The 27,229-nt window shown below is 44.6% G+C and overlaps 3 protein-coding genes across 3 annotated transcripts in view; 1 reads left to right on the top strand and 2 right to left on the bottom strand.

The window, feature by feature from the left end:
- The window catches only part of LOC140185019 (uncharacterized), a 777,523-nt gene that overhangs the window by 513,436 nt on the left and 236,858 nt on the right, over window positions 1–27,229 (bottom strand). The gene's annotated exons all lie outside the window — the stretch shown is intronic.
- The window catches only part of LOC140185475 (uncharacterized), a 240,726-nt gene that overhangs the window by 166,981 nt on the left and 46,516 nt on the right, over window positions 1–27,229 (top strand). The gene's annotated exons all lie outside the window — the stretch shown is intronic.
- Window positions 8,221–26,777, bottom strand: LOC140185476 (zinc-binding protein A33-like). The gene is made up of 7 exons (XM_072238812.1): window positions 26,367–26,777; window positions 25,585–25,680; window positions 24,936–25,169; window positions 23,593–23,615; window positions 23,387–23,505; window positions 10,922–11,277; window positions 8,221–8,316 (listed from the first exon to the last, which is right to left on the bottom strand). The coding sequence occupies exons 1-7, from the start codon at window positions 26,775–26,777 to the stop codon at window positions 8,221–8,223; spliced, it is 1,335 nt and encodes a 444-aa protein (XP_072094913.1).

Genomic DNA, 27,229 nt, shown 5'->3' with positions numbered 1-27,229 from the left:
GTCAGCGGGCGGGACACTGAGTTTCAGAGTGGACCGGACTTTGGAACCGGGAGCGAGTGGACTCAGGGAGAGGCCGGAGATTGGGAGCAGCACTTCAGCTAAAGCCTGCAACACCTGCGGGGTGTTGAATGCTTCCGATGGCAGAGGTGAAAAGAGTGACGGAGATTCCGTGCGATGCTTCAGCTACACGGAGGGTGCCGGCATTTTCCCGCCGTGGATCGGAGCTTCTTGTACGGACCCCTCTCCCAGATCCGTCCCCTGCTGCTGCGAGACGGGAATGCCCCGCCGCGGCTGCCTGTGGGTCTGCGGAGATGTCAGTGCTCCCTCGAGTAATCGGACAAGCCGAAGGCCAAGGGAGAACCAGGCGCATAGGTAAACTCGTGCTTTCCAAAATCAGAAATAGGAAAATGCGTGGCCGTTCGGCCCCTCTCGTCTGTTCTACCCTTCCTTCAGAACATGGCTGATCTTTGAACTGAGCGCCACTTTCCTGTAACGTTCCCATCATCGCTGAACCTCCAAATTTGCCTTTTGAATTAAAAAAGAAATCTCCTCATTTCAGTCCTGCTGGGATGTCCTTGGATTTTGAGTCTGTGACCCCTGGTTCCTCACCCCAGCCGAGGGAAATATCATTCCTGGCCATACCCTGTGAGAATGTGTCTGCATCAGTCATACCACTGGTTAATTAGCTAATTTTGAGAGAGTCCCAATCAGTGTAATCGCATCGAGGACACTATCTCGCCCCCCAGACCAATCCGGAAAACGTGACTTTATTACCAGCATCCCACAGGCTGAATCTGGGAGGGAGACCAGACCTGTGCACAGTGTTCCATGTACGCTCTCACCAGGACCCCATATACCTTCAGAGCAGATCCTTTTTCTTGTATTCAATCTTTCATTCCCATCCAACGCTGTTCATTTAATATCGATCTCAAACAGTGAATAGATACAACACACCCTCCGACATGAACTTTTCAAGCTTTATTGTTCTACAACATTGAATCACAGTGGATTTAATTTGGCTGTTTTTGACACTGATCGAGAGAAAAAGGCTCTTTCGTGTCAATTTGAAAACAGTTCTGTACAAAGTGATGTAAATTAAGTACAAATATAATACACAAAATAATAGATTGCATGAGTATTTACCCTCTTCAAGTCGGTATTCTACACCTTACAATCCTCTTTCGCCTCTTTGGAAGATTAGATTTCATTTTTTACGAGCAGAAACTCTCCACGGCATCTGCCTACCTGCCTGTCCCTTCAATACAATCTGTATCCTTGGACATGAAGCTCCCAGCTATAATCTTCTTTCAGCCATGATTCAGTGATGCCCACAACGTCATAATGCCAAACTGTAACTGCGACACAAGATCCTTTCCCTTTTTGTGATCGCATTCAAATATAACACCTTCAGTCTTGTATTCATCGCTTTTCGATTTACACACCCTTCTGCATTGCAACTCATCCCGTTCACTGAAATTTTGCCCAATCATCAGCCTCCCGTTGCTGGCAGTCTCACTACACATTGCTGCTAATTGTACACTAACTACCCTCTTCTCAGCCTTATCACTTCCGTTCCCCTCTGCATCCGAACTAGTTAAAACCCTTTTGGACAGCTCTAGCAAACCTACCCGCTCGACTGGACATTAGACCCCTCGATTTCAGGTGTAGGCAGTCCCTCTTGTGCAGGTCCGACATTCGATAATGACCCAGACATCTGAAGCCCTGCCCCTCTGCACCATTTTCGCAGCCGCAGTTTCATCTGTCAAATTCTCCTATTCTTACCTCCACTGGCACGTTGCACAGCTAGCAATCGATGGATTACTCCTGCTTTTCAGCTTTATACCTCGCTCCCTAAAATATATCCTGAAGACCTCCTCACCTTTCCTGCCGATGCTATTGGTGCCAATGTGTCCCAAGACTTCTGCCTGCTCACCCTCCCTCTTTAGAATGCCAGGCGGCCGATATGAGGCATCCCTGACCATGGCACCTGGGAGGTACCATACCATCTGGGTATCTCTATCACGTCCGCAGTATCTCCACTCTCCTTCTCTAACTTTGCAATTACCTGTCACTACTGCAGCCCCCTTCACCCCTCTTCTAATCTGATCCATAGCACTAGGCTGTGTGGCTAAGCACAGCTCCAATGCCATATTCATGTTTGCTGATGATACCACTGTCGTTGGCTGAAATAAAGGTGGTGATGAATTAGCATCGAGGAGGGAGATTAAATATCTGTCTGACAGGTACCAAGAACAACCACTTACTCAATGACAGCAAGAAAAAGGAGATGATTATTGGCTTCAGTAGAAGGAAACCAGAGGTCGACAGGTCAGAGGGTTATAGGTGGAGAGGGTCAGCAACCTTAAATTCCTCAGTGTTATTATTTTGGAGAACCTGTCCTGGGCCCAGCACTGAAATGCAGTCAGGAACAAAGTTCCGCAGAAACTCTGCTTCCCGAGGAGTTTGCAGAGAATTGGCATAACATAGAAACATAGAAACATAGAAAATAGGTGCAGGAGTAGGCCATTCGGCCCTTCGTGCCGGCACCGCCATTTATTATGATTGTGGCTGATCATCCAACTCAGAACCCCTCCCCAGCCTTCCCTCCATACCCCTGATCCCCTTAGCCACAAGGGCCATATCTAACTCCCTCTCCCAGTCAGCACATCTAAAACTTTGACAAACGTTTATAGATGTATAGCGAAGAGTGCATTCACTGGCTGCACCACAGCCTAGTATGGAAACATCACGGTCCTTGAACGGAAGATCTCTCAAAAAGTGATGGATACCATGGTGAGTTTAATATTTCAAAAATATTTGACTAACCTTGTAACATTGTGACGGGTAAAGCCCTCTCCCTCAGTCAGCACATGTGCATGAAACATTGTCACTGGTAAAGCCCTCTCTCCGAGTCATTACATCTACATGAAACATTGTCACGGGTAAAGCCCCGTCTCCCAGTCAGTACATCTACATCTACATGGTAGATTTTCGCGGGTAAAGCCCTCTCTCCCAGTCAGTACATCTACATGATATATTTTCACGGATAAAGCCCTTTCCCTCAGTTAGCAGATCTACCTGAAACATTGTCACGGGTAAAGCCCTCTCCAAAGTCAGCGCATGTACATGAAACATTGTCACGGGTAAAGCCCTCTCTCCCAGTCAGTACATCTACATGATATATTTTCATGGGTAAAGCCCTCTCCCTCAGTTAGCAGATCTACCTGAAACATTGTCACGGGTAAAGCCCTCTCCCCAAGTCAGCACATCTACATGAAACATTGTTACGGGTAAATCCCTCTCCCTAAGTCAGCATATGTGCATGAAACAATGTCACGGGTAAAGCCCTCTCTCCCAGTCAGCACATCTACGTGAAACATTGTTACGGGTAAATCCCTCTCCCCAAGTCAGCGCATGTGCATGAAACATTGTCACGGGTAAAGCCCTCTCTCCCAGTCAGCACATCTACATGAAACATTGTCACGGGTAAAGCCCTCTCTCCAGTCAGCACATCTACATGAAACATTGTCACGGGTAAATCCCTCTCCCCAGTCAGCACATCTACATGAAACATTGTCACGGGTAATGCAGCTTCCATCTGGGAACCCCACCATCCAATTCATTCTCACTTTCCCACGCTGACATCCGGAAGAAGGTAAAGGAGTTTCAAAACTCACACCACCAGTGCAGGAATAGTTCTTACCCCTTGTTGGAAAATGCTGTTTGTTGTTAAACAATATTTTTATACGATTTGTTCCTTTTAACGAAGTTGTGTATTTTTCACGTGTGTGGCGGTTCATCCCCACCTACTGGCGAAAAGTGGTAGAGCAGTTTGTAGTTTGCAGTGAGCGATCGTTGCGATTAAGCTGATCACCATATCTCACTCTCAGAAGAACCCAAAGGTTCAGAAAATAAACAGAGATCTAGAACTTCGCTCATCTTCACACTCCCCATCACAACCAATGGACTCACTTTCAAGCACTCTTCATTGCACGTTCTCGAAATTTATTGCTTATTGTTGTTGTTCTTACTATTATTATTACTATTATTATTATTATTACTATTATTGTTTGTATTTGCTCATTTGTTTGTCTTCTGCCCTCCAATTGAATGCCCATGTTAGGCAGTCTTTTATTGATTATGTTATGCTTATTACTCTGTAGATTTATAGAGAAAACGAATCTCAGAGTTGTATGTGTTGACATATATGTAGTTTGATAATAAAAATAACTTTGTACTTTCGAATTTTAGTCTTTTTACCTACCTTCTCATCGTCTCAAACGTGCCCCCCCAGACAGACAATTCCTTCTTCCAAATCACTGACATACAGCGTAAAAAGAAGCGGTCCCAACACCAACCCGTACAGTACACCGCTAGTCACTGCAGAGAACCGGGAAAGGCTCCCGTTACACCAACTCTTTGTCTTCTACCAGTCAGTCAATTTCCTATCCATTCTAGTACCTTTCCTGCATTACAATTGACTCTTATTTTAAATAGCCTCATGTATGGCACCTTGCCAAATCCTTCTGAAAATCCAAAAACACAACATTCACGGACTCACCTTTGTCTATCTTACCCGTTATTTACTCAAGTATTTCAGTTAACGATGGTGCTGATGAAGCTCAACGGCTACTTATTGGCGGCAAATAAAACAGACTGCAACTTAATATTTTATTAATAATACGTTTACTTGTAGAATTTATGGTCAATGATTACCGCAAACAATAGAGAGGCGAGTGGAAGTCGATTTGAATGACACAGCATATGGGTGTGAGGTGATATGTAGGTGAGGCTGAAACATATTGAGGCGAATTCAGAGTGGAGGAGAGACTGATTTGTGGCCCATCCACCTAATCTGTGAACAGATTAGTCAATCTATGCACCAGGCTGATTTGGAAAGTTCGGGCATTGACTGAAACGGAATGGCGTGATCCGGTCCCAGAGCCGCAGTGCTAGGGTCCAGAAACGAATCGATGTTTGGATGATTTAAATGCCAATCTACATGTATTGAAAACACAAGGTGTTGAAACCAGAGGAGTGGGCTGGGCTGGTTCGACATGCTGCTCGATGATGTTTTCTCGCCTCTGTGGTGAACTGAGGCTGAAGCCGTGGTCCCTTCCCGCTGCTCCCGACTTTGTGTCTATGGACTCACTTTTGTTCTGAATAGTATTTGCCTCTGTGGTGGACTGAGGCTGAGGTCGTGGCCTTTTCCGGCTGCTCCAGACTTTGTGTCTCACTTTCGTTCGGTATGGTATTCGCTCACTTTGATTGTTTGAACGATTTGTTTTCACATTTTTTAATGGCTTTGGGTTTCTTTGTTTTGTGGCTGTCTGCAAGAAGACGAATCTCAAGGTTGTATAGTGTACATATACTTTGATAATAAATACATCTGAATTTTAAATTCCATTAAATTGGTCAGGAAAGATTTTCTCATGTGCTGCTAAGTCCCCCCGAAACCTCATCCATAAGAATAGACTTCAGCATCTTTCTAACCACTGACGTCAGTCTAACTGGTCTGTCATTTCCCTTAATCTACCCACCTCCATTCTGAAAGAGTGTAGTAACATTTGCAGTTTTTCAGTCCTTAGGATCCATTCCAGAACACTGTGAGACTTAAAGGATGATTACTAAAGTCTGCATAATCTCTTCCGATACCTCTTTCACAACTATAGAATGTAGTCCATCTGGTCCAGGTGATCTATCTAACGTCAGACTTTTCACCTTCCCAAACATCTTCTCTGGTGTACCAGCAACTGCGCACAAGTCTGCCCCCTAACACTCTCGAGCTTCCGTCATACTGCTGGTGTTGACTGCACTGAAGACTGATGTAATCTACTTGTTCTGCTACTAGAAGAACTTTATATCCTGGCCCTGGAGTAATTCAGCTTTCTGTGTCTTCTAATACAAGACCTACTCCTGGATCTTGGCTCTCCGGAGCGACTGGGATTGAGTTGCCTGGGACACATGCTGACCCATGACCTCGCTTGTGATCTGTATACATGGCAACAGATTCATTGCATGCACGATGAAGTTGTCGTTGAGTTATAGCGCCTTTTTCACCTGAAGCAGGACGTAACGAGTAACAACTCTGTCTGACAAAATCCTGGCTGTATCCTTAGTAGTGTCATTTATAGTTGGGAAAACCTCGATCCACTTGCTGAAAATATCTACTGTCGCTGGGATATATTTCAGTCCTCCACGGGATGGAGGTAAATGTCCTAGAATATCGATCTGCAGGTTAACCCATGGTCCATCTACGGGGCGTGTGTGTGTTGAAACTGCTTTTCTCTCCGGTTTATCTGGGCTATACTGGGCACAAATCAAACAATTATTACTATCATCTTCTACATCCGCTCGTATTTTCGGCCACCACCACAAATTCTTCAATTGTTCCATAGTTTTACCTGTGCCCAAAGGTGTCCTGGTACCAATACATCATCTGGTTTCTTTCAGCTTCTGGCACCACAAATCTCCCATTATTAAATACAATCCAATTCCGTATCTGTATTCCCAGATATTTCCCATCATCTGCAGAATTACTTCCTCTCTGTACCTTTGCTAACTCCTGATCCTGTTGCAGTACCGGGACTATGTCTATAGACATACTATTTGCTGGTGTCAATATCGTCACTTCCTCTATATCTCGATTCCGGTGTACCCCCACATCTTGTTCTCAGTTTTGCGAACCCATCAGCCTTCCTGTTGTCTCACGGCGATGTCTTTAAGTGAGCGTCACCTTTATTTTTTTTACTCCATGAGTGTTTCCTCTTGCCATCTCAGATATCTACCTCAGCCGATGGTAATGGTTTACCATCTGCTGAGGCATAACCTCTCGCTTCTCGTCACGGTAAATATTCAGTCAAACTGTTACAAGCATACATACTATCTGAGTGTATGCTTGCTCCTGAAGGATATCTAGTTTGGATGACTGACAACAAAAGCTATAGCAGCAATCTCGGCCGCTTGTGCACTCACTGTTGTGGGTAACGTGATTGCAACACTTTCCATCCTCACCCTTCCTCACCCAGTACATACATACCACATGCTGTATGCCTCCCTCCATCCTGAACTGATGACGATCCAGCAAAAAATATCCTTAAAGAGGAACTTCCTGGGCGAATGACTTTATTTTCCTCTGCTGATTTTAAGATATGAACGAATGGTCCACTCTGTACTTTTACCACTGTCACCTGAAACTCATCGAGTTCACCCGGTAAGTTAAGTTGTCTGCGAGCATGTTTGCACTGTTACTCCGTTAATAACGACAGTACAATCCTGTAATAACAATGTCCATTGGACTAGTCGAGTTAGACTGATTGTTCCATCACTGATATGACCATCCAGTATAAGCTGAATTGTATGCTCTGTTAAAATGGTGAGTAGATTTAGACCCACAACATAAGTAAAATGCTTAACTGTGGAAAACACTGCTAATAGATGTCAGTCACACGTTGCCTATCCGTGTCCGACTGGAGTAAGCATTCGAGATGTATACGTTCCTGGCTCCAGTCGGCCATGTGTCTCCTCAAGTTGCACAGCTGACATTGTGTTACTGATGGCCGTGACCTCCAAAGGGAATGACTAGCAAGAGGCTGCCGTCTAAGGATTAGGCGCTACTACAAGGCTAGTTAGAAGATCTGGAACTTCCTCAGTGCGTTCTGGTTTTCGTTCCCATTAACACCTTTCTTCAGGAGGTCTATATGTGGGTAAGCTTGGGTAACAAACCCATCTTTTTGGTCTCGACAATCCACCACCAAATCGAGAAACGATCTCAATCCCATCACATCAGTGGAGAGGTAGTTTTACAACTCTATCCACACGTTGTTTATCAATATCTTATCTCTGGTAACACTTGCAGTAGTTCTTTAAGTAATTCGAAATTCTCCTCTCGGTTCTCTGTCTGTTATAGTCGATCATCTACATATTGAATTAAACACTGGGGAGCTGAAAGAGCTTTCAGCCCATTCGCCAACCATTGACGGAAAATGGAGGGTGAATTATGAGGCACTTGTGACGACACTGTCCATCTATACCATTGTGCTTTCGAAGTGAAAGTAATTTATTATTGACACCTTCTTTTCGACAGAGCAGACCAAATTCCATTATTTATATCCATTACTGTGAACCACTTTGCCACAGTATTGTGCATAATCATAGTTTCAGGATGTGTCGCTACAGTAGACACAGTTAAAGGGGTAAATTTATTCAATTCCCGGTAATCTATGGCGAGTCTCTGAACACATCCACAATATCTGTAAAAGGGAGTCGTGGTGCATATTGGTTACGAATGACGTAGGCAGACAAAGGGAGGAGTCCCTGAAAACAGTGTTCAAAGAGTTAGGAAAGAAGCTGAGAAGCACGATCTCAAGGGTGGTAATCTCGGGATTGCTGCCTGTGCAGGCGACAGGGATAATAGGAACAGAATGAGGTGGCAGATAAATGCGCCTGTAGGATTGGAGCAGGGGGCAGGGATTCAGATTGCTGGATAATTGGGACCTCCTCTGGGGCAGGTGCGACCTGCGCAAAAGGGACATGTTGCACGTGAGTCCGGGGGAACCAATCACCTCGCGGGCAGGCTTGCTAGAGTTGTTGGGGATGATTTAAAAGAATATGGCAGGGGACTGGTGTTACATACCTCATGGGTATCTTGTGACTGTCTTATGACTATGATGTAATTGAGTATCTGATGAGCATGATGTAATGGTCTTGTGGAGCTCACATGATGTACTATTCCCGCCAGTGAGATCACATGATGACCTGTTCTCAACAGGTATATAAAGGAGACCCCTGGTGTGACACAGTTAGGTTTCAGTTTAGTTCGTTATTTAATTCGTCAGATACTCCGTTATGCTGCGTATTCATCTTATGACGCAGTTTCGTTTTGAAGTGGAGTTCTACTTTCTAGTGTAAGTAGTATTGGATAGTGAAGGCCTTCCCAAAGTATAGGAAATTGCCGAGTCTAGTAAAGCTGAGGATCGACCTTTATTGGATCTTCGTTCAAGAAACAGTGAACTGCATGAGATAATCTCTGCTAAAGCAGAAAAGGTTGTGCAGTGTCTATTCTCTAGAGGAAAAGGTCAGTTCCTGTAGACCGTTTTATTTCCGTCGTCATGAATCTTGCGGGCAAGACAGGTTGAGGCTGGGATCAGCAGTAACATCATGTCCTCCCGGAATTCTTTACTTTAGGAAAGTGTCTCCTAATTGAGTCATTGGGTGTATTTGAGGCAGAGATTGATAGGTATCTGAGTAGTCAAGGCATCAAGGGTTATAGTAAGAAGGCGTGGGAGTGGGACTAAATGCGACTAAATGAACCCGTGACGGTCTAATAAACCAGCTGAAATGGAAAACACCTTGGAGTCCAGTATTGCTATTAACTGATAATATTTATTAGTAACTGCGCAATACAGTAAAATAAATGCAGATAAATTAAACAGGTTAGCAATGATTATATATAAGTATTATGGAATATATATGAAAACCAAGCTTCTTCACGTCTAGGGGCAAATAGGTAGTCTTACGATAGTGAGTAAAGTTCAGTTCATTTCGTGGTATTGAGTTGACTAGTGATAGAGAGAGAGAGAGAGAGAGAGAGAGAGATTTGAGTCTTCAGGTGAGCTGACGCAGTCGATCTTCCCGTTGTCCTCCGATATCCTTTTTAAGACACCGACTGTGACCACAACCAAGGGGACCGTTCTTCTGTGGTGGAATCATCAACCCAGGCGACGGTAGGACACATGGACACTCCACACCGTTCACTCCATTTTTACACTGCGAGAGCCACTGATCGGTCCTCCAAAAACCCACATTTCTGTGGGCCCAACAAAGCTCATTTAGTGTCCAAAATCTTGTGTGTAGGTCTATCCTCTGACCTTCTATTTATCTCACCGTGCTGAGTACTAACGGTCTCTCAAATAACACCTCCTTTCTTTTTCTGTGTAAGAATGTACAAGCAGGCAATGATCATACCAAACAAACAACCTGTGAGCACCCTTTCTCTCTCTCTCTCTTAAAAACAAGATGTTGGTGTTAAATAACTCTCTCCTCTTTTTAACAAGGTGTCTGCTGTTGAACACCTCTCTCTCTCTCACTCTCTCTTTTCAAAAGCACAGTTCATTGGGGTAATCGAGTACAGTTTATATGGGTGACACAGGACTTCGTTATAGTTGAAAGGACTCGACAGGGGGGATGTGGAGATGTTGTTTCATGTGGTGGGGATATCCAAACTAAAGGACACAGCCTCAACATTGAGAGAAAACCGTTTTAAACAGAGGTAAGGAGGAATATTTTCAGCCAGAGAGTAGTGACCTTGTGGAATACCCTGCCACAGACTGCGGTGGAGACTGTCTGTGGGTATACTTCAGGCGGAAATTGGTCATTTCCTGGTCGATCAGACCATCAAAGGATATGGTGAATGGGCTGTAACGGCTAAATTCTGCTCCTATTTCTAATGGTCTTACCAAGATTCACCCAGACACCATCCCCCACCCCCGCTTTCTCTGGTCAGCACCTCCCCCACTTTCCCCATTTACCCCGAATGCGGGTGCAGGTTAGGACCCGGGGGAGCTCAGGACCCGGCACCCCGCAGCAGCTGTTGAATTGGTGGTGTTTCTTATTCGGTTGTCAGGTGCAGTGAGCGAGTTAAAATTAATGGGTCGAGAACTCTCATCTCGAGCATATTTCACTCTCCGCACTTTTATATTTACAGGGACTTTACTCCTGACGCAGGTATCGGGACCCGACCCGTTCACAGACCCGGAGCGGAACCGGAGCAGATTCTCAGACTCTGGTTTCCATTCCAAGTGCAGAAGAAAGGATAAAGTTTCCCCCTGAATTTATTCCCAGTAAAGGTGTGGAGATGGGACTTGGTCTCCGCGTTGTAAAATGAAATTATCCCAGACTCGTAACTGAGATAAACTCCCACCCTCCCGGCGATGGAACCGGCAGGGAGACGGGACTCAGGGGAGGTGAGAGCACCGAAAACGTCATCAACCCGTGTGATGACCCAGAATCCGGTCTCCGGACTCAGTTTGACTCGTCCTTTCCTCTGCACAAACTCTGCGGCGACTCCCAGCCACCAGACCCGATTCCCCGCCACCTCCACCTCCCAATAACATCTCCCCGTTGTGAATCCCTCCGATCCCAGCACACAAGGCCAGTCTGTGAATCTCTTCCCGGTGTCAGGGAGATTCCACCGGGTCTCGGTCCGTCTCACACTCTTCCGATCCTCAGACACCTTGAGCTCCAGATTCGCCGTTTCCACATCCAGGGTGACAGAGACTGCGGGGAGAAGCAGAGTGTTAGAGAGTCCCCGGAGACGGGAGTGGGGGGAGACTCTGGCAACGAGGCCCCGGGATCGGGAAAAGGCCGCAGGGCCGCAAGGACCGTCGGGTGGCGGACACGAACCTTTCCCGTGCTTTGGTCCAACGAAAGCGGATGGACAACTAATGTCTCCCCAAGGGTTTCCCGCTGGACGGAGAGCAGAGATTTCCCGATCAAACAGACACATAATGTTGGAGGAACCGAGCGGTTCAGACAGGAGGTGTGGAGAGAGATGAACAGTCTACGTTTCAGGTCGAAATCTTCCCTGAAGAACAGAAATAAATAGGGGAGATAGACAGCAGAAACGAGTGCGGAAAAAGGGTGGATTAAGATGGGAAGGGGTTGGGTGAACGGATTCATTCAGGAGGTCACAGAGTTTCTTCGGCTCAATTTGTTCGTGCCAACTAACTTGCTTCAATGAGCTAGTCCCATTTGCCCATTATTCTTTTCCCTCTTTATTATCCACGTACCTGGCAAGATGTATTTAAAAATATTGTCACTGTACCCAACTCTATAGTTGATCAAGGGCCTGTTGTGAACTTAGATAATCCTCTTCGCTGCCCACTATACCATGAATTTTAGTGTCAGCAACAAACCTACTAACTATGTCACCTACACTATCATACAAATCATTAATATGAATGACAAACAACCGTGGCCCCAGCAGCGACCTCTACAGGTCACAGACGTCCAGTCCTCTGTGTTTAAGAGACACTTGGACAGACACTTCAACAGGCAAGGCACAGAAGGAGACTGACCTAATGCCGGCGAATGGCGCAGAGGTGATGCGTCGAAGGGCACGTTTCTATGCTGTACAGCGATGACACTGTGAACTCAATGTCTAAGAACCTCAAATCCCCTCCTCCCACGGGTGCTGAGAATTCCAACAGATAGTGACCCCTGACCTTGACTCCTCAGACAGGGAATATCCACCCTGTTGAGACCTGAAATAATTGTTTCGTTTCTCTGAGATTTCCTTTCATTCTTCTGAACAGGGAACAGAGAACATAGAACAGTACAGCACAGGAACAGGCCCTTCATTCAATGTTATCATTCATTTGTGAGTGTGAAGTGTGAAGTGGGCAAGTGTGAAGGTTCGAGACAGTAAAGGAGGTGATAATGGGAACCAGCAGGGGAGAGATGAACGACAGATTGAACCAGAACCAGGTGTGGGAGGGGTGCAAAGCCTGTGGGTGAACTGTATGTGTAGACGTAATGAGAAGATGGAGGGGGACAAAGAGGGAGATGGGGATCCCTTTGAACCCTCTCCCACAACCCCATCGACCGCAGCCCCTCATTGGGACAGGAGATGAATTTTCAGGGACCCTTAAGCAACACAAGTTCTGATGCAGGGTTTCAGCCCGAACCGTCAACACTTTACACCTTTCCATAGATGCTTGCTGGCCTGTTGCGTTCCTCCAGCATTTTGTGTGTATGTGGCTCCAATTTAAATATACTCAATTAGTTGGCCTTCACAGCTGCCTGTGGCAGATTCACTATCCTGTGGCTAAAGGAATTTCTCCTCATCTCTGTTCTAAATGGACATTCTCTAGTCGGAGGCTGTGCCTTCTGTTCTCGACCCACACACCATAGGAAACATCCTCTCGACATCATCTCTCTCCAGAAAGGTTTCAGTGAGATCATGCCGAGACCCTTCATCATGACCTGTTGTTTGGATTACCAGCATGTGCAGACCTTCTCCTGTTTGATTTTTAATGTAGAAGTTGATAGGTAAATTTGATTAGTCAGGGCGTCAAAAGTTATAGGGAGGAAGGTGAAGAATAGGGTTGAGGAGGATAATAAATCAGTCATTTTTCTAAAGTCCCATGAGTACAGGTACAGATCTATGAAACACTCCTCATAGGCTAACTATTGCTTTCCTGGAATCATTCTTGTGAACATTCTGGACCCTTTCCAATGCCAGATCAACTTTTCCGATATAAGGTACCCAAAACTGCTCACAATACTCATGTGTGGTCTGACTAATGGCTTTTGAAACCCCAGAATTACATCCTATTTGAATCCACTCGAAATGAAGGCTAACAATGAGTTTGCCGTTCTTACCACTGACACAAACTGCAAGATAACCTTTAGGGAATCCTGCACAAGGACACCGAAGTGTCATAGTGGCGCTGGGAGGTGGGAACGAACCCAAATGCAAGACACAGACACTGAAAAACAAGGAACAGGACTAGGACTAGAGTTAAGCAAGAGAAGTGGGGAAGAAAGGACACTGGACATGACACAGGCCCTGGACGAGAAAAGGATAGCGCAACCAGGACATGGAATTTGGAGCTAGGAGTTTGTGCTTGGACTCCGAACTAGAGATCCAGAAACTGGGTCTTGACTCGGGCTCAGACCCCGGAACTAGGCGAGGTCATGACATGGTTACAGGACTGGACATGGCTTGGATTCTTCGAGGCTTGGGTATGGACTCCGTGCCAGAGACTGGGCAAGGACCCACAACCTGGCACTTGACTGGGGCTCGGACTCCAGAACTAGGCGAGGATAAGGCGTGGCTACATGACCAGGAGAGGCAACAGGACGTGAGACTCCAGGACAGGACAAAGGAATCCCTGCACAGGACGAGGGAACCCCAGCACCGGGCTGGGCGGGACACATGGACAAGACGAGAACACAAAGCCATGGATTGGACAAGGCAAGGTTCTTGGATCGTGGCTAGGACTGGACGAGACCCTGAAGCTTTGACTTGGTCGAGGGAGAGACAGGAACATAGAACACAGGGCCGGGACCCCTCCTTGGGAACAGGACGTAGGGCTAGGACTCATACAAAGAACACAGAGCCAGGGCCCTTCTTTTGGTACAGGACGTAGAGCCGGAACTCATTACACAGAATGCAGAATACGACGAGACGGTACTCAACACTAGGTAGCGGCAAACGGCCCGACCTACCTAGGGAAGGCGAGGACAGAAAGACAGATCCCGACACTATGTAGCGGCAAACGGCCAGACCTACCTAGCGAAGGCATGGACACAGAGACAGTTCAAAACAACGAAAGACAGTTCCTTATCTTGCTCCGGCGACTGACCTTCACAGCGGTGCAGGAGAGGGTTACAGGCAAGGCAAGGCTTCAGACGAGGCAAGGCGAGGCAAGGCTTCAGGCGAGGCGAGGCGAGGCAAGGCTTAAGGAGAGGCAACAGAAGACAGGGGAAGGGAAAGGATTCAGAGACGGAGTATGGACAGAAACAAGCCAGCAGCCAGAGGATGAATCCTGAAGCTATTTATGAAACGAGAATGAGCTGCCTCAACAGATACTGCGGAAAACCACAATAAGGAACATGGACCGGACCGTGAACCAGAATGTGGATTTCACGGACCGGACCATGACACAAAGTCCCTTTTCACCTCTGATTTTTGAATTTTTTAGCTGTTTACAAAATCGTCTATGCCTTTATTCCTTCTACCAAAGTGCATGCATGAATTTCTTAATCGATAATGCATCTATCAGTTACTTGTCCATTTTCCTAATCTGCTTATGTCTTTCCCCAGCCTCTGCGCTTCTGCAGCACTACCTTCCCCTTCACTTAACTCCATATCATCTGCAGACTTGTCCAGAAAGGCAACAATTCTGCCATCCATATCATTCTTTGTCTGTCTTGGCTTGTGTTCCTTGAAGAATTCCAACAGATTTGTCGGGCAAGCTTTCCCCTTCAGGGAAGACATGTTGTCTTTGCCCTATTTTATCACGTGCCTCCATGTACCCAATAGCTCGTCCTTAATACTGGACTCCAGCATCTTTCCAAGCACACCACATCCAGACTAACACATCTATAATTTTATTTCCCCGCTTGCTCTGTCATCTTAAAGAGTGAAGTGACCTTTGAAATTTCCAGTCGCCCTGAATGACCAAGTATCTAGTAATTCATGAAAGATCATTACTAATGCCCCCATATACTCTTCAGCTAACTCTTTCCGAACCCTGGGGTTTAGTCCATAATCCACGTACCTTCAGACCTTCAATCTTTCCACACACTTTCTCCTTAGTAATAACAACAACACTCAATTCTGTCCCCTGACACTCTCACATTTCTGACATACAGCTAGTATTATTCAATGTGAGGATTGACAGAAAATATTAAATAAGTACCTCTGCCATTCCTTTTGTCACATGTCTCCTCTCCAGTGCCATTTTCTAGGGTTCCAATATCCACTCTCTCCTCTCTTTCACTCTTTACATTTTTGTGTCCTCTTGAGTTTTGTTGGCAAGTTTTCTCTCATCTCTCTTTTTTCTCTCTTTATGGATTTGTAGTTGCCTTCTGCTGCTATCGAAATCTTTTCGATCCTCCAACATTCTGCTAATTTTTGCTCTATTGGATGTCCTCTCTTCCGCTTTTATGCTGTCTTTGACTTCCCTTGTCAAACACAGTTACCTCATCCTCCCTGTATGATACTTCTTCATCTTTGGGATTTATCTATCCGAATTTCCCCCTGGAACACCAGTCTTTGTTGTTCTGCAATCATCCCTGCTCGTGTCCCCTTCCAATCTACTTTGGTCAGCTCCTGCCTCATGTCTCTGTAACCAACTTTACTCCACTCTGATACTGATGCTTCTGACTTTATCTCCCTCTCAAATTCTGGGGTGAATTCTATCATTTTATGATCACTGCTTTCTGAAGGCTCTATTACCTTCGTCTCCCAAATCATATCTGGTTCATTATACAAACCTCACTCTAGAATTGCCTTTCTTCCATTGGACTCAACCATAAGCTGATCTAAAAAGCCATCTTGAGGGCGTTCAACAAATACCCCCTCTTGGGATGAGGCACCAACATGATTTTCCCAATCCAAATCCGACATTCCGACTGTCATCTTGACTTTTTTAAATTCCATTTGCTGGTGTAATTATATCCCATTTCGATCCCGGCTACTATTTGGAGGCCTGCATATAATTACCATCAGGGTCTCTTTACCCTTGCAGTTTCTTAACTCTACCCACAATGACTCGACATCTTGCAATCATGTCTTACTTCACTCTAAGGATTTCATTTAATTTCTTTACCAACGACCCTCCCCATCCCCTCTGCCTACCTGCCTGTCCTTTCAATGCAAGGTGTATCCTTGGATGTTTTATGCTTCAAGCCAGGATTTCCTTTCAGCCACAACTCAGTGATGTCAAAAACGTTATACCTGCCAATCTCTACCTGTGCTACAACATTATCTAACTTATTCCGTATACTGGAGCATTCAAATATAACACCTTCAGTCCTGCATGCATCAGCCTATTCGACACTCTCCACATGAATTTAAGCAAGATCTTTGATGTCGATGATAGACCACACTTGGTATATTGTCTGCATTTCCGGTTCCCCGGATATAGGGAAAAATAGAAACATAGAAAACATACAGCACAATACAGGCCCTTCGGCCAACAAAGCTGTGCCGAACATGTCCCTACCCTAGAACTACCTAGGCTTTACCCACGGCTCTCTATTTTTTCTAAGTTCTCTGTAGCCATCCAGGAGTCTCTGAAAAGACCCTATCGTTTCCGCCTGCAGCACCACTGCTGGCAGCCCATTCCATGCACTCCACATTCTCTGCGTGAAAAAAAAAAACTTACCCCTGACATCTCCTCTGTACCTAATTTCAAGCACCTTAAAACCATGCCATTTCGTGCTAGCCATTTTAGCCCTGGGGAAAAGTCTGTGACTATCCACACGATCAATGTCTCTCATTACCTTGTACATCTCTATCAAGTCACCTTTCGTTCTCCGTCGCTCCAAGGAGAAATGGCCGAGTTCACTCAACCAGTTTTCATCAGGCACCCTCCCCAATCCAGACAACATCCTTGTAAATCTCCTCTGCACTTTTTTTTTTAATGGTTTTCACGTCCTTCCTGTAGTGAGCCGGCCAGAACAGAGCACAGTACCCCAAGTGTGGTCTGACTAGGTGCTTATATAGCTGCAACATTACCTGTCGGCTCTTTAACTCAGTCCCACGACTGATGAAAGCCAATGCACCGTATGCCTTCTAAACCACAGAGTCAACCTGCGTAGAATGTCATTACACTAGACAGGAAGGTTCAGGAGGATGTTACAAGGACTGGGGGGCGTGGATTAAAAGCAGGGCGTGATAAGCTTGGGCTATTTAGCTGTAGTGTAGGATGTTGAGAAATGACTTCTTATCGAGGTAAATACATTCATAAGGATAATGTGAGTCTTTTTCCGAGTAATGGTAGTACAGAGCCAAAGGGTTCAGATTCTAAGTGAGAAGAAAAACTTTTATGAGGGATCTACGGGGTAACATTCTCACAGACTGGGAGGTGGGCAGATGGAGTTTGCTGTCAGATACTGCAGAAACAGGTAAAATTAAAATATTTTAAAATAAAATTGGACAGGTCCATTGATAGGAAGTGCTTCGAGGGATCTGGGGCAAACACGCACAAATGGGACATGCTCAAGAAGACATCTTAGTCTAGCAGATGGATGAAGCGGGCCATGGGTTCAACATCTGTCAAACCCTCCCAGATTATCCTCCTGAGGAATCTCACCCTGGAGTCTGTCTGTGAACTGTTGATGTGACGTCACATCAGAGGGCAGCTCAGTGTCACAGAACAGGCAGACTGGGTAAGGACTGCAGATTTCATTCCTAAATAGGAATTTGTGTCGGTCTCTTTAACCGTGTGTCACACTCTGATACTCTGATATTACGTTTGTGTGTGGGGGGGAGGGGTGTGTTTGTGTGTGTGTGCGGGTGTGTGTGTGTGGCTGTGTGTGGATGTCTGTGTGTGTATTGTGTGTGTGTGTGTGTGTGTGTGTGTGTGTGTGTGTGTGTGTGTGTGTTGTTTGTGGTAAATATCAGTGTGTTTGTGTGTACACATTGAAGGAGAGTGTGCACATTGAATTATTTGTATGTCACAGTGTGCCATCACGTCTGCTGTGTGCTGACAATGTGTGACATGTGTGACTGGTTTAAATAAATACTTTCCAGGTTACTGAGGGAAATAGCAACTTACAATCCTGAGACTCTGCCAATTTTTCTTGTGTATGTGTGTGGAAGTGTTTTCCCAGGCCGGTTATGCTGTGTGAGCTTCTCCCGAGATGAAAACTTGAATGATGTTAATTCTGGTTGGTGTGTCTGGGCTGACTCTCACAATGATTCAATGGAGTGGTCTGATATCCATAAGACCACAAAACATAGGACCAGAATTAGTCCATTTGGCCCATCGAGTCTTCGTCTTTCAATCATAGCTGATCATTTTTTTCTCCTCCTCAGCCCCACGCCTTGATCTTTTTCCCACAACCTTTGATACTGTGTTCAACCTAGAACCTATGAGGCTCTGCCTTAAATACGCCCAACGACCTGGCCTCCACGGCTGCCTGTGGTAACACGTTCTGCAAATTCACCATCTTTGTCTGAAGAAATTTCTCTGCATCTCTGTTTTTAAATAGACGCCCTTCTGTCTTGAAACACACATCAAAGTTGTTGGTGAACGCAGAAGAACAGGCAGCATCTCTAGGAAGAGGTACAGTCGACGTTTCGGGCCGAGACCCTGAGTCAGGTCCTGACCAAAGGTCTCGACCCGAAACGTCGACTGTACCTCTTCCTAGAGATGCTGCCCAGCCTGCTGCGTACACCTGTAACTTTGATGTGTGTTGCTTGAATTTCCAGCATCTGCAGAATTCCTTGTGTTTGCCTCTATCTTGAGGTTGTGCTATTTTGTCCTCGACTCCCCTATAATGGGAAACATCCTTTCCACATTTACTCTGTCTTGGCCTTTCACATTCGAAAGGTTTCAATGAAATTCCCCTCTTATCCTTCAAAATTCCAGCGAGTACATTCTTGTTCTTTCTTGTTCATTCTCCTCATCCAAGTCCTGTGCAGCCTACCTGTTTCCTCAACACTACCGGCCCCTCCACCAATCTTCACGTCATCTGCAAACTTAGCAACAAAGCCATCTATTCCATCAGCTAAACCATTGATATTATACAGCATAAAAAGAAGTCGTCCTAACACTGACCCCTGTGGAACACCACTAGTCACTGACAGCCAACCAAAAAAGAATCCTTGCATTGTTATTCACTGCTTCCTACCAACCAGCCAATGCTTTAACTAAACCAATAATACTTCTGTCATACCGTGGGCTCTTAACATGGTTAGCAACCTCATGTATGCCACCTTGTCAAAGGCTTCTGAAAGTCCAAATATACAACATGCATTACAACCCTTTTATCTACCCTACTTGTAATCTCCTCAAAGAGTTCCAACAGGCTTCCAGGCAAAATATTTCCTCAAGGAAGCCATGCTGACTTGTCCTATCTTCTCCAGTGCCACCAAGTATTCCATAACTTCATACTTAACAATTGCCACTAAAGTCTTCCCAACCACAGAGATGAGGCTAACTGGTAAATAATTCCCTTTCTGTCGCCTTACTCTTTACTTGTAGAGTTGAGTGACATTTGCAGTTTTCCAGTCCTCTTGCACCATACCAGAGTCCAGTGATATTTGAAAGATCATTTCAACTGCCTCCACAGTGTCTACCGCTACCTCTTTCAGAACACTAGGGTGCAGTTCATCTGGTCTGAGTGACTTATGTCCCTTTTTGAGCACCTTCTCCCTTGTAACAGTAACTGCACTCACTTCTCTTCCCTCGCACGCTTCAATATCTGGCACAGTGCTAGTGTCTTCCACAGTGAAGACTGATGCAGAATACTCATTTTGTTCATCTGCCATCTCTTTGTGCCCCGTTGCCATATCTAAAACCATATCCGGTATTTTCTCGCAGTCCTATATCCACTCTCATCTCTATTTCATTTTTTTACAATATTTGAAAAACAATTTGATATTGTTTGCTAACTTGTTTTACAAAGACAGGTGTGTAAACAGAGCCCGAAGGATCTTTGGATACCCGATTCACCCCAGCCACAAACTGCGCCAGTTGCTACCATCCTCGAAATGGTACCGAGGCATAAAAGCCAGGACCAACAGGGTCCCGGGACATCTTCTTCCACCAGGCCATCAGACTGATGAACTCATGCTGAGACAACTGTTTTTCTACTTTATATTCACAAGCATGTTAGACATATAATTTATTTTTGTGCCCGTCATTCCCTCTTACAGTTTAAAGTGGTTCATAGGGCTCACATGTCTAAAGATAAGCTAACTCGATTGTATTCGTATATATCTTTTTCTGTGATAGATGTAATAAAGGAGAAACTTCATTATTTCACATGCTTTGGACATGTCAGAGCCCTAAAACATACTGGAAGGGAGTATAGCAAACTTTCTCGGTACTTTCCAAGGTAAATTTTAAGCATAAACTATTGACCGCAATATTTGGTGTTGTTGGAGGAAAGGGCTTTATTTTGCAGACACCTTATTTGCATACTATGGCTTTTATCTCTCTTATAGCTGGGAGGCGCTCTTGGTTAAGCGGAGGTTTGTTGTTCCACCTACTCATGCTCAATGATTACGTGATGTTATATCATGCTTAAATTCAGAAAAGGACTTTGTTCAGTTTTTCAATCTAGCCAAGACTGTTATACATTGTGGGGAACCTTTTTGAGATATTTTCAAAACCTTTGATTTGTTGTAAAAGTACAGATGGTGGCTAATAATATATTTTATTATATGATGAGGGGTTTTCCCCATTTTTCTTACTTCTGCTAACAGTTATGACTTTGGTAGTGGATTTAGATTTTTTTCTACATAACAAAAATATTATATTTCAATACTACGATTTAATTTATTTTTTATGAAAACAGGTTTTTGTCGTTGTAATTGCATTTTTAATACCATGTATTTGGTACTATTTTACATTATATTATACTTTTGAGTTATAATATTTATCTTCTTGTACTCGTATTATTCTGTGCAGAAACTAATAAAATATTGAAAAGAGACATATAATTTATGATAAATTACTACAAATTGCATTTTTAAACGGAGCCGTTACGTAAAGAATTTTACTGCCGTGTATATGAAGGATGTAAGTGATAAAGTCAATTCAATTCAATTTCATATTTCCTTTTTCCCCTCTCAATCATTCTTTTAGTTCCTCCCTGTAGGTAATTAAACGCTTCCCAATTCTCTGTCTTCCTATTAATTTTTACTTTGTTGTATGCCCACTCTTTTGCATTTACATTAACTTGTCTTCCCTTGTCCGCCATGGTTGTAGTACTTTGCCATTTGAGTATTTATTTATTTTTGGAATACATCTATCCTTCACCTTCCTCATTTTCACAGAAACTGACACAATTTCTGACAAATCTACTTTGGTTAACTGCTTTCTCAGAGCACTGTAATTTCTTTTACTCCTCTGAAATAACAGAAAGTCAGACGTTACTTTCTGCTTATCAACTTTCAAGTTGAACTCAGTCATGTTGTCAAAACTTCCTCCTAAAGGTTATTTTACCTAATTACCTCTGGTTTAATACATATCACCCAATCCAGTAAAGCTGTTCCCCTAGTAGGCTCAACGACAAACTGCACGAAAAATTCATTACATAGCATCCATAAAATTCACTCTCTTGGGATCCATAACTAACCTGATTTTCCCAATTCACCAACATGTTGAAAACTCTCATGACTATTATAACATTGTCCTTTTCATCGGCATTTTCTTTTTCCAGTTGTAATCTGTGGTCCACATCCAGGTACTGTTCTGATGACTGTATGTGACTGCCATCAGTGTCATTTTTACTTTTGCAGTTCCTCAACTCAACCCACAAGGATTCAACATTTTTCAATCCTATGTTATATCTTTCTACTGATTTACCAAGAGAACCATGTCACCACTTCTGCCTACCTTCCCATACCACCGATACATTGTGTAACCTTGGACAATCAGCTCCCAACTACAACCATCCTTCAGCCATGATTCAGTGATGGCCACAACATCATACCTGACAATCTGTAATAGTGCAACAAGATTATCCACCTTATTTCTCACACTCCATGCATTGAGATTTAACACTTTGTGTACTGTATCTGCTACCCTTTTTATTCTTCATCTCTAATGCACTGAACTCACCTTGCTGGCTACAATTTTGTCCGTGCTTATGTCCGCCCTATCTGACAGTCTGACTGCAGGCTATCTTTGCATTTTTACCATCAGTCCTATCCCTTCACTCGTTCCCAACGCCCCCACCACCAAATTAGTTTAAACCCTCCTCAACAGCTCTATCAACCTTCTCTGTGAGAAAATTGTTCTTCCTCGGGTCCAAGTGCAGCCCATCCCTTTTGAGCAGGTCATACCTCCACCAGAAGAGATACCAATGATCCCAAAACCTGAAGCCCTGTCCCCTGCACCAGCTTCTCAGGCATGCTTTAATCTGCCAAATTGTCCTGTTTCTACCCTCACCAGCACGTGGCACAGGCAGCAATCCAGAAATTACAACCCTGGAAGTACTGCTTCAGTGCTTTCTGCCAAGCTCTCCAAACTCTATTTTCAGGACATCTTTGCTTTTACTTCCTATGTAATTGGTCCCAAAATGTACCAACATATCTGGCTGTTTTCCCTCCCTCTCTAAAATGCTGCAGACACGATCCGAGACATTGCTGAATCTGGCACTGAGAAGGCAACGTAACATTCGGGTGTCCTATTCACGTCGACAGATTCTCCTATCACTACTGCTTCGCTCTTCTCCCTCTAACAACGATGAGTATTGTGGATCCCGAAGGGGGGAGACCTGCGTCAATCAGAGTCTGCACTCAGCGCAAAATGTGTGTATTGTTTTCTGAAAATCCTGGTGACCACACCGATATCCGCTTTTATTCCCTACAATATGATCAAGTTAGCATTAATTTCCCATCTCCTGTGGTAGGATTCAAACTCAAGTCTAGGCGTGATAGTGCAGTGTTCCTGGGATCGGGACACAGTGGCTCATCTGCCAGTCCCATGTATTGGTTGTATTGTGACCCTGTGCTGGTGTGTTCAGGGGTCTGATATCTCCAGCTGACCACGTGACAGTGATGCCTCCCAGTCAGTGTGGCTGATGTGGAATAAACTTCAGTTCCACTACAGTCCATAATTGCAGCTAATCTTTGCTTCAAATTGTAACACTCGTATTTCATAAACAAGAATAAATGAATCTTTGTAAGTTTTACCTCTGTTAATGGCATCAAATGTTCCTCTCAGCACTGTGTTCAACAAATAGGGTTGAACGAATTTTTCAACCGGTAGAGCCTCGTCTGTCACTGACAATTTCTGGATATCGTCAGTAATCCTGTAAATTTTAAACTGCTGGTGATAAACTGGAATTTTGAACTATTTTACAAATCCAGAAAGGGTTTCAGTAAAGAGCATGTCCTACCTCCTGTTTCGACGAGCATCCTTCTAAAATAAATAAAACACAAATCTGATTAGACATTGACTTACTGTCTACATCCTGAATTTCATCCAAATCATTAAAAGGTGTTGAAAATTTCCACTCCCGCATTCACTCACTCACACGAACAATCAGAACCACGGGGTAAATTACAGGGAATTTTTCTGAAAATTAGACCATCACTGAGAGGATGAAACTTACAGGAAAGAGAGGACGGGTTGTGCATTTTCATATGGATAAGACGTCAGAATGATAAAATGGAACAATTCAAGATTAGTGATGGATTTGATTCCGCGCAGGTGTAGAAAGTACACCTATTTATGGCTAACAGGACACAGTTTTAAGTTGCTTGGAAGTAGGTACAGAGGAAACGTCAGGGGTAATTTTTATTTTTACGTAGAGAGTGGTGAGTGCATGCAATAGGCTGCCGGCAACTGTGGTGGAGGCGGATACGGTAGGGTCTTTTAAGAGACTACTGCATAAGTACATGCAGCATAGAAAAATAGAGGGCTATGGGGTAAATTAAAAAAGTAAGTCCAAATTCGGCACAGCATTGTGGGCCGAAGGGCCTGTATTGTGCTGTAGGTTTTCTATGTTTCTATTTATGGGGAGACCTTCAGTCAAAGATAAAATACAGGGTTTTTTTTAAAATAAATTCTACAATAAATTTGGTGTGGAGGTTGTGGAACTCACTGCCACAGGAGTGGTTGAAGCGGAACAGCAGATATTGAATGTAATGGGGAAACTGGATAAACACATGAGGGATCATGAATCTCGTGGCATTGTTGCTGGGAATGTGGGAGGTGGATTGTGAAGCAGGGAAATTGAGAGAAGAAGATGGACCGAATAGCCTGTATATGACGGAGAATGGTATGCAAGTTCTGACGAAGGGTCTCCGCCCGAACCGTTGACTGTGCTTCTTTCTACGGACGCTGTCTGGACTGTTGCGTTCCACCAGCATTTTGTGTGTGTTGCTGGAATAAGTTACGTATTTGTACTTTGCTCTGGGCAGTCTTGAGCTGGGGATGGACAGAAGTCATATCTGTCGTTGACCACTCAGTTGCTGGTTACCTTATGATTAATTACCCTGAAATTTTATCACTTAAAGATTGTTGCTGATAAAGGATCGAATACCTGTCTTCGACATTTTGGTACGTCATTATTGGAGTGATTGGAGGGCGCGTCATACAAGTATAACAATCTGTGTGAGATCGCCGGCAGCGGCACTTGATTTGATAGAATTGGCTGCTGTGCTGTGTTTATTTCAAATATGCCAATGTTCATTTTCGTGCCCTTTGACAGAAACAAATTGAAACATGATCACTCACCATGAGAAATATTACACTGTCTTTTTGATCCTTCTGTTCCTCTAACTTTGAGATTTCCTCCTGAATAATTCTTATATTCTCTTGAATCTCTCGTAGATTTTTCTCCATTTCATTTATAATCCTCGCCTCTTCCTCCCTGAGATCCCTGAGTAAGCTCTGCTCTTTCTCAGTGATAATCTGGCGCAGTTCAGCAAACTGGGATGTGATGTGGGACTGAACGCTGTGTGACAGTGCCTGTCGAATGAAAGGTGAATGTTAATTTACTGCATTGCTGTGTGTATTTCCTTATGACATTAAGGTGACCATTCGGTCCATTAAAGAACACGCTAGTTCTGAAAGCATTCCTGTCAACTCCAGTCCCTCGTAATATTGAAATCTATTCTCCCTCATTGACCCACTAACTCCCACCTGATTTACATTCACCTTCCTCCAAGTTCACAGGGTTAATTGTAATTAATCATTCATCCAGCATGTCCTTGGGATGTGTCTGAAACTGTCGTGGTCACAGGGAGAGCATGTAAGCTCCACACAGACAGCGCCAGAGGTCAGGATCGAACCCAGGTCACTGAAGATGCGATACTCTGCTATTCTGCATTAAAGGGAGCAAAACTATACAGTAATATCAGAAATTCCGCTCAGGAAGCCTCACCCGAACTCCGGAAATCTTCTCTTTCTGTTGCCGCTCCTTTTCCTGGAAGTCAGATTTCTTCATTGTGAGAGAGTCTAAGGAAGATTTCAGCTGATCCTGGAAGTCAGAGAGCGAAGGAAGTTGTTAAAAAAAAAACAGAAGCAACGAAAGAAACAGGTGATCAAACCCGATCATCGCAAAAAATGCCGGAGGAACTCAGTGAGTCAGGCAGCATCTACGCAAGGGAAATAAACAGTCGGATTCCTGGGATGTGACGCTTCATTCGGACTGGGAAGGAACGGGACAGAAGCCAGAATAAAAAAGGTTGGGGATGAGAAGCAGCTGACAGGTGACAGGTGAGACAATGTGAGGGGGAACGTGGGGGAGAGTGATGAAGTAAGAAGCTGAGACGGGATAAGTAGAAGAGGAAAAGAGCAGAAAAAGAAGGAATCTCATAGAAGAGGACAATCGATGAAGGAAAAGACAGGAGGAATTGGTGCGTTTGTTTTGCGGAATGGTCACGAGGAAGGAGTTGTAGGAGTCAGATCCCGCTAACAGGTGTCAGTGCCAGGAGGGATATCAGTGGAGAAGAGCCTGGTTAAAGGAGTCACCGTACATGAGAGCGATTCCTACAGTGGGTGAAGAGTTATGAGTGCGGAGCTGGGCTGTCAGTGAGATAGATAGTACAATCCTATTGGAGATTACGGATGGTGCGGAGAATTATATGTTCATTTTGCAGACTCATGTGATGGTATGCTGAACAAAAGAAACGTTTAAAGTATTCAATTAACGTTAGTTTTTACCATGTATATTTTAACGGCTTCTTGAATCGGCAGGAAGCGGTGTTCTCTGTGTTCTTGCGCGACTGCACAGATCACACAGATCAGTGTCTTGTCCGTTTCGCAAAACAGCTTCAATTCTTCCTCATGTTCCTCGCAGTGAAGTTTACTTTCCTTCCTTTTCGGATTCAGCTTTACATTTCGAACTTTTTCAACCAGATTTGCTAAGGCCCGATTGGCCCTGAGGGTGCGGTTAGCAAACACCTCTCTACATTCCGGGCAGGAGTTTCTCACCTCCCTTTCCCAACACCGTGTGATACAAGAGCGACAGAAGTTGTGTCCACACTCCAATATAACCGGATTGGTAAAGAAATCCAGGCAGATGGGGCAAATTGCCTCCTCGGTTAAACTCTCGACCTGTCCTTTCGAAGCCATGTTAGCCCCTGGCACTTCCTGATTCAGAATCGTTTCACTTTCCGGAAGCTGCTGATTCCCTGCAGTACCGCGAACAGCCAATAGGGGCGGTGCTGTTGCAGGGAATTAAAATTACGTCGGTGTATGTGTCAGTGGGAAGGAATCATGGTAATATCCATATGAGGGTGGGATAAGAAACTCTGTAAACAGATAGGAACAGGAATGTAAACTCGGCCACGGACAGCCCAAGACCCGCTGCGAAAGGAGGAGGGTTGACCATGGGGCCAGCAACACGATCCCGTAAAAAAAACCCAGTGCAACAAAGATGCCAACTGAATCTGCAAAAGCCTCTCCCCTGGGATCGGAAAGACCTTCTCCTGGAGGACTATTGAAGGCATATGGTGAATGGAGAAGCCACAGGGCCGCTTAACCCTCGGCCCTCGACAGGGGTCTCTGACGATTTTCTGTTGGCG

This window comes from Mobula birostris, chromosome 20, assembly GCF_030028105.1.
Source record: "Mobula birostris isolate sMobBir1 chromosome 20, sMobBir1.hap1, whole genome shotgun sequence".
Classification (NCBI taxonomy): domain Eukaryota; kingdom Metazoa; phylum Chordata; class Chondrichthyes; order Myliobatiformes; family Myliobatidae; genus Mobula; species Mobula birostris.
This window is presented reverse-complemented; position numbering and strand designations above follow the sequence as displayed.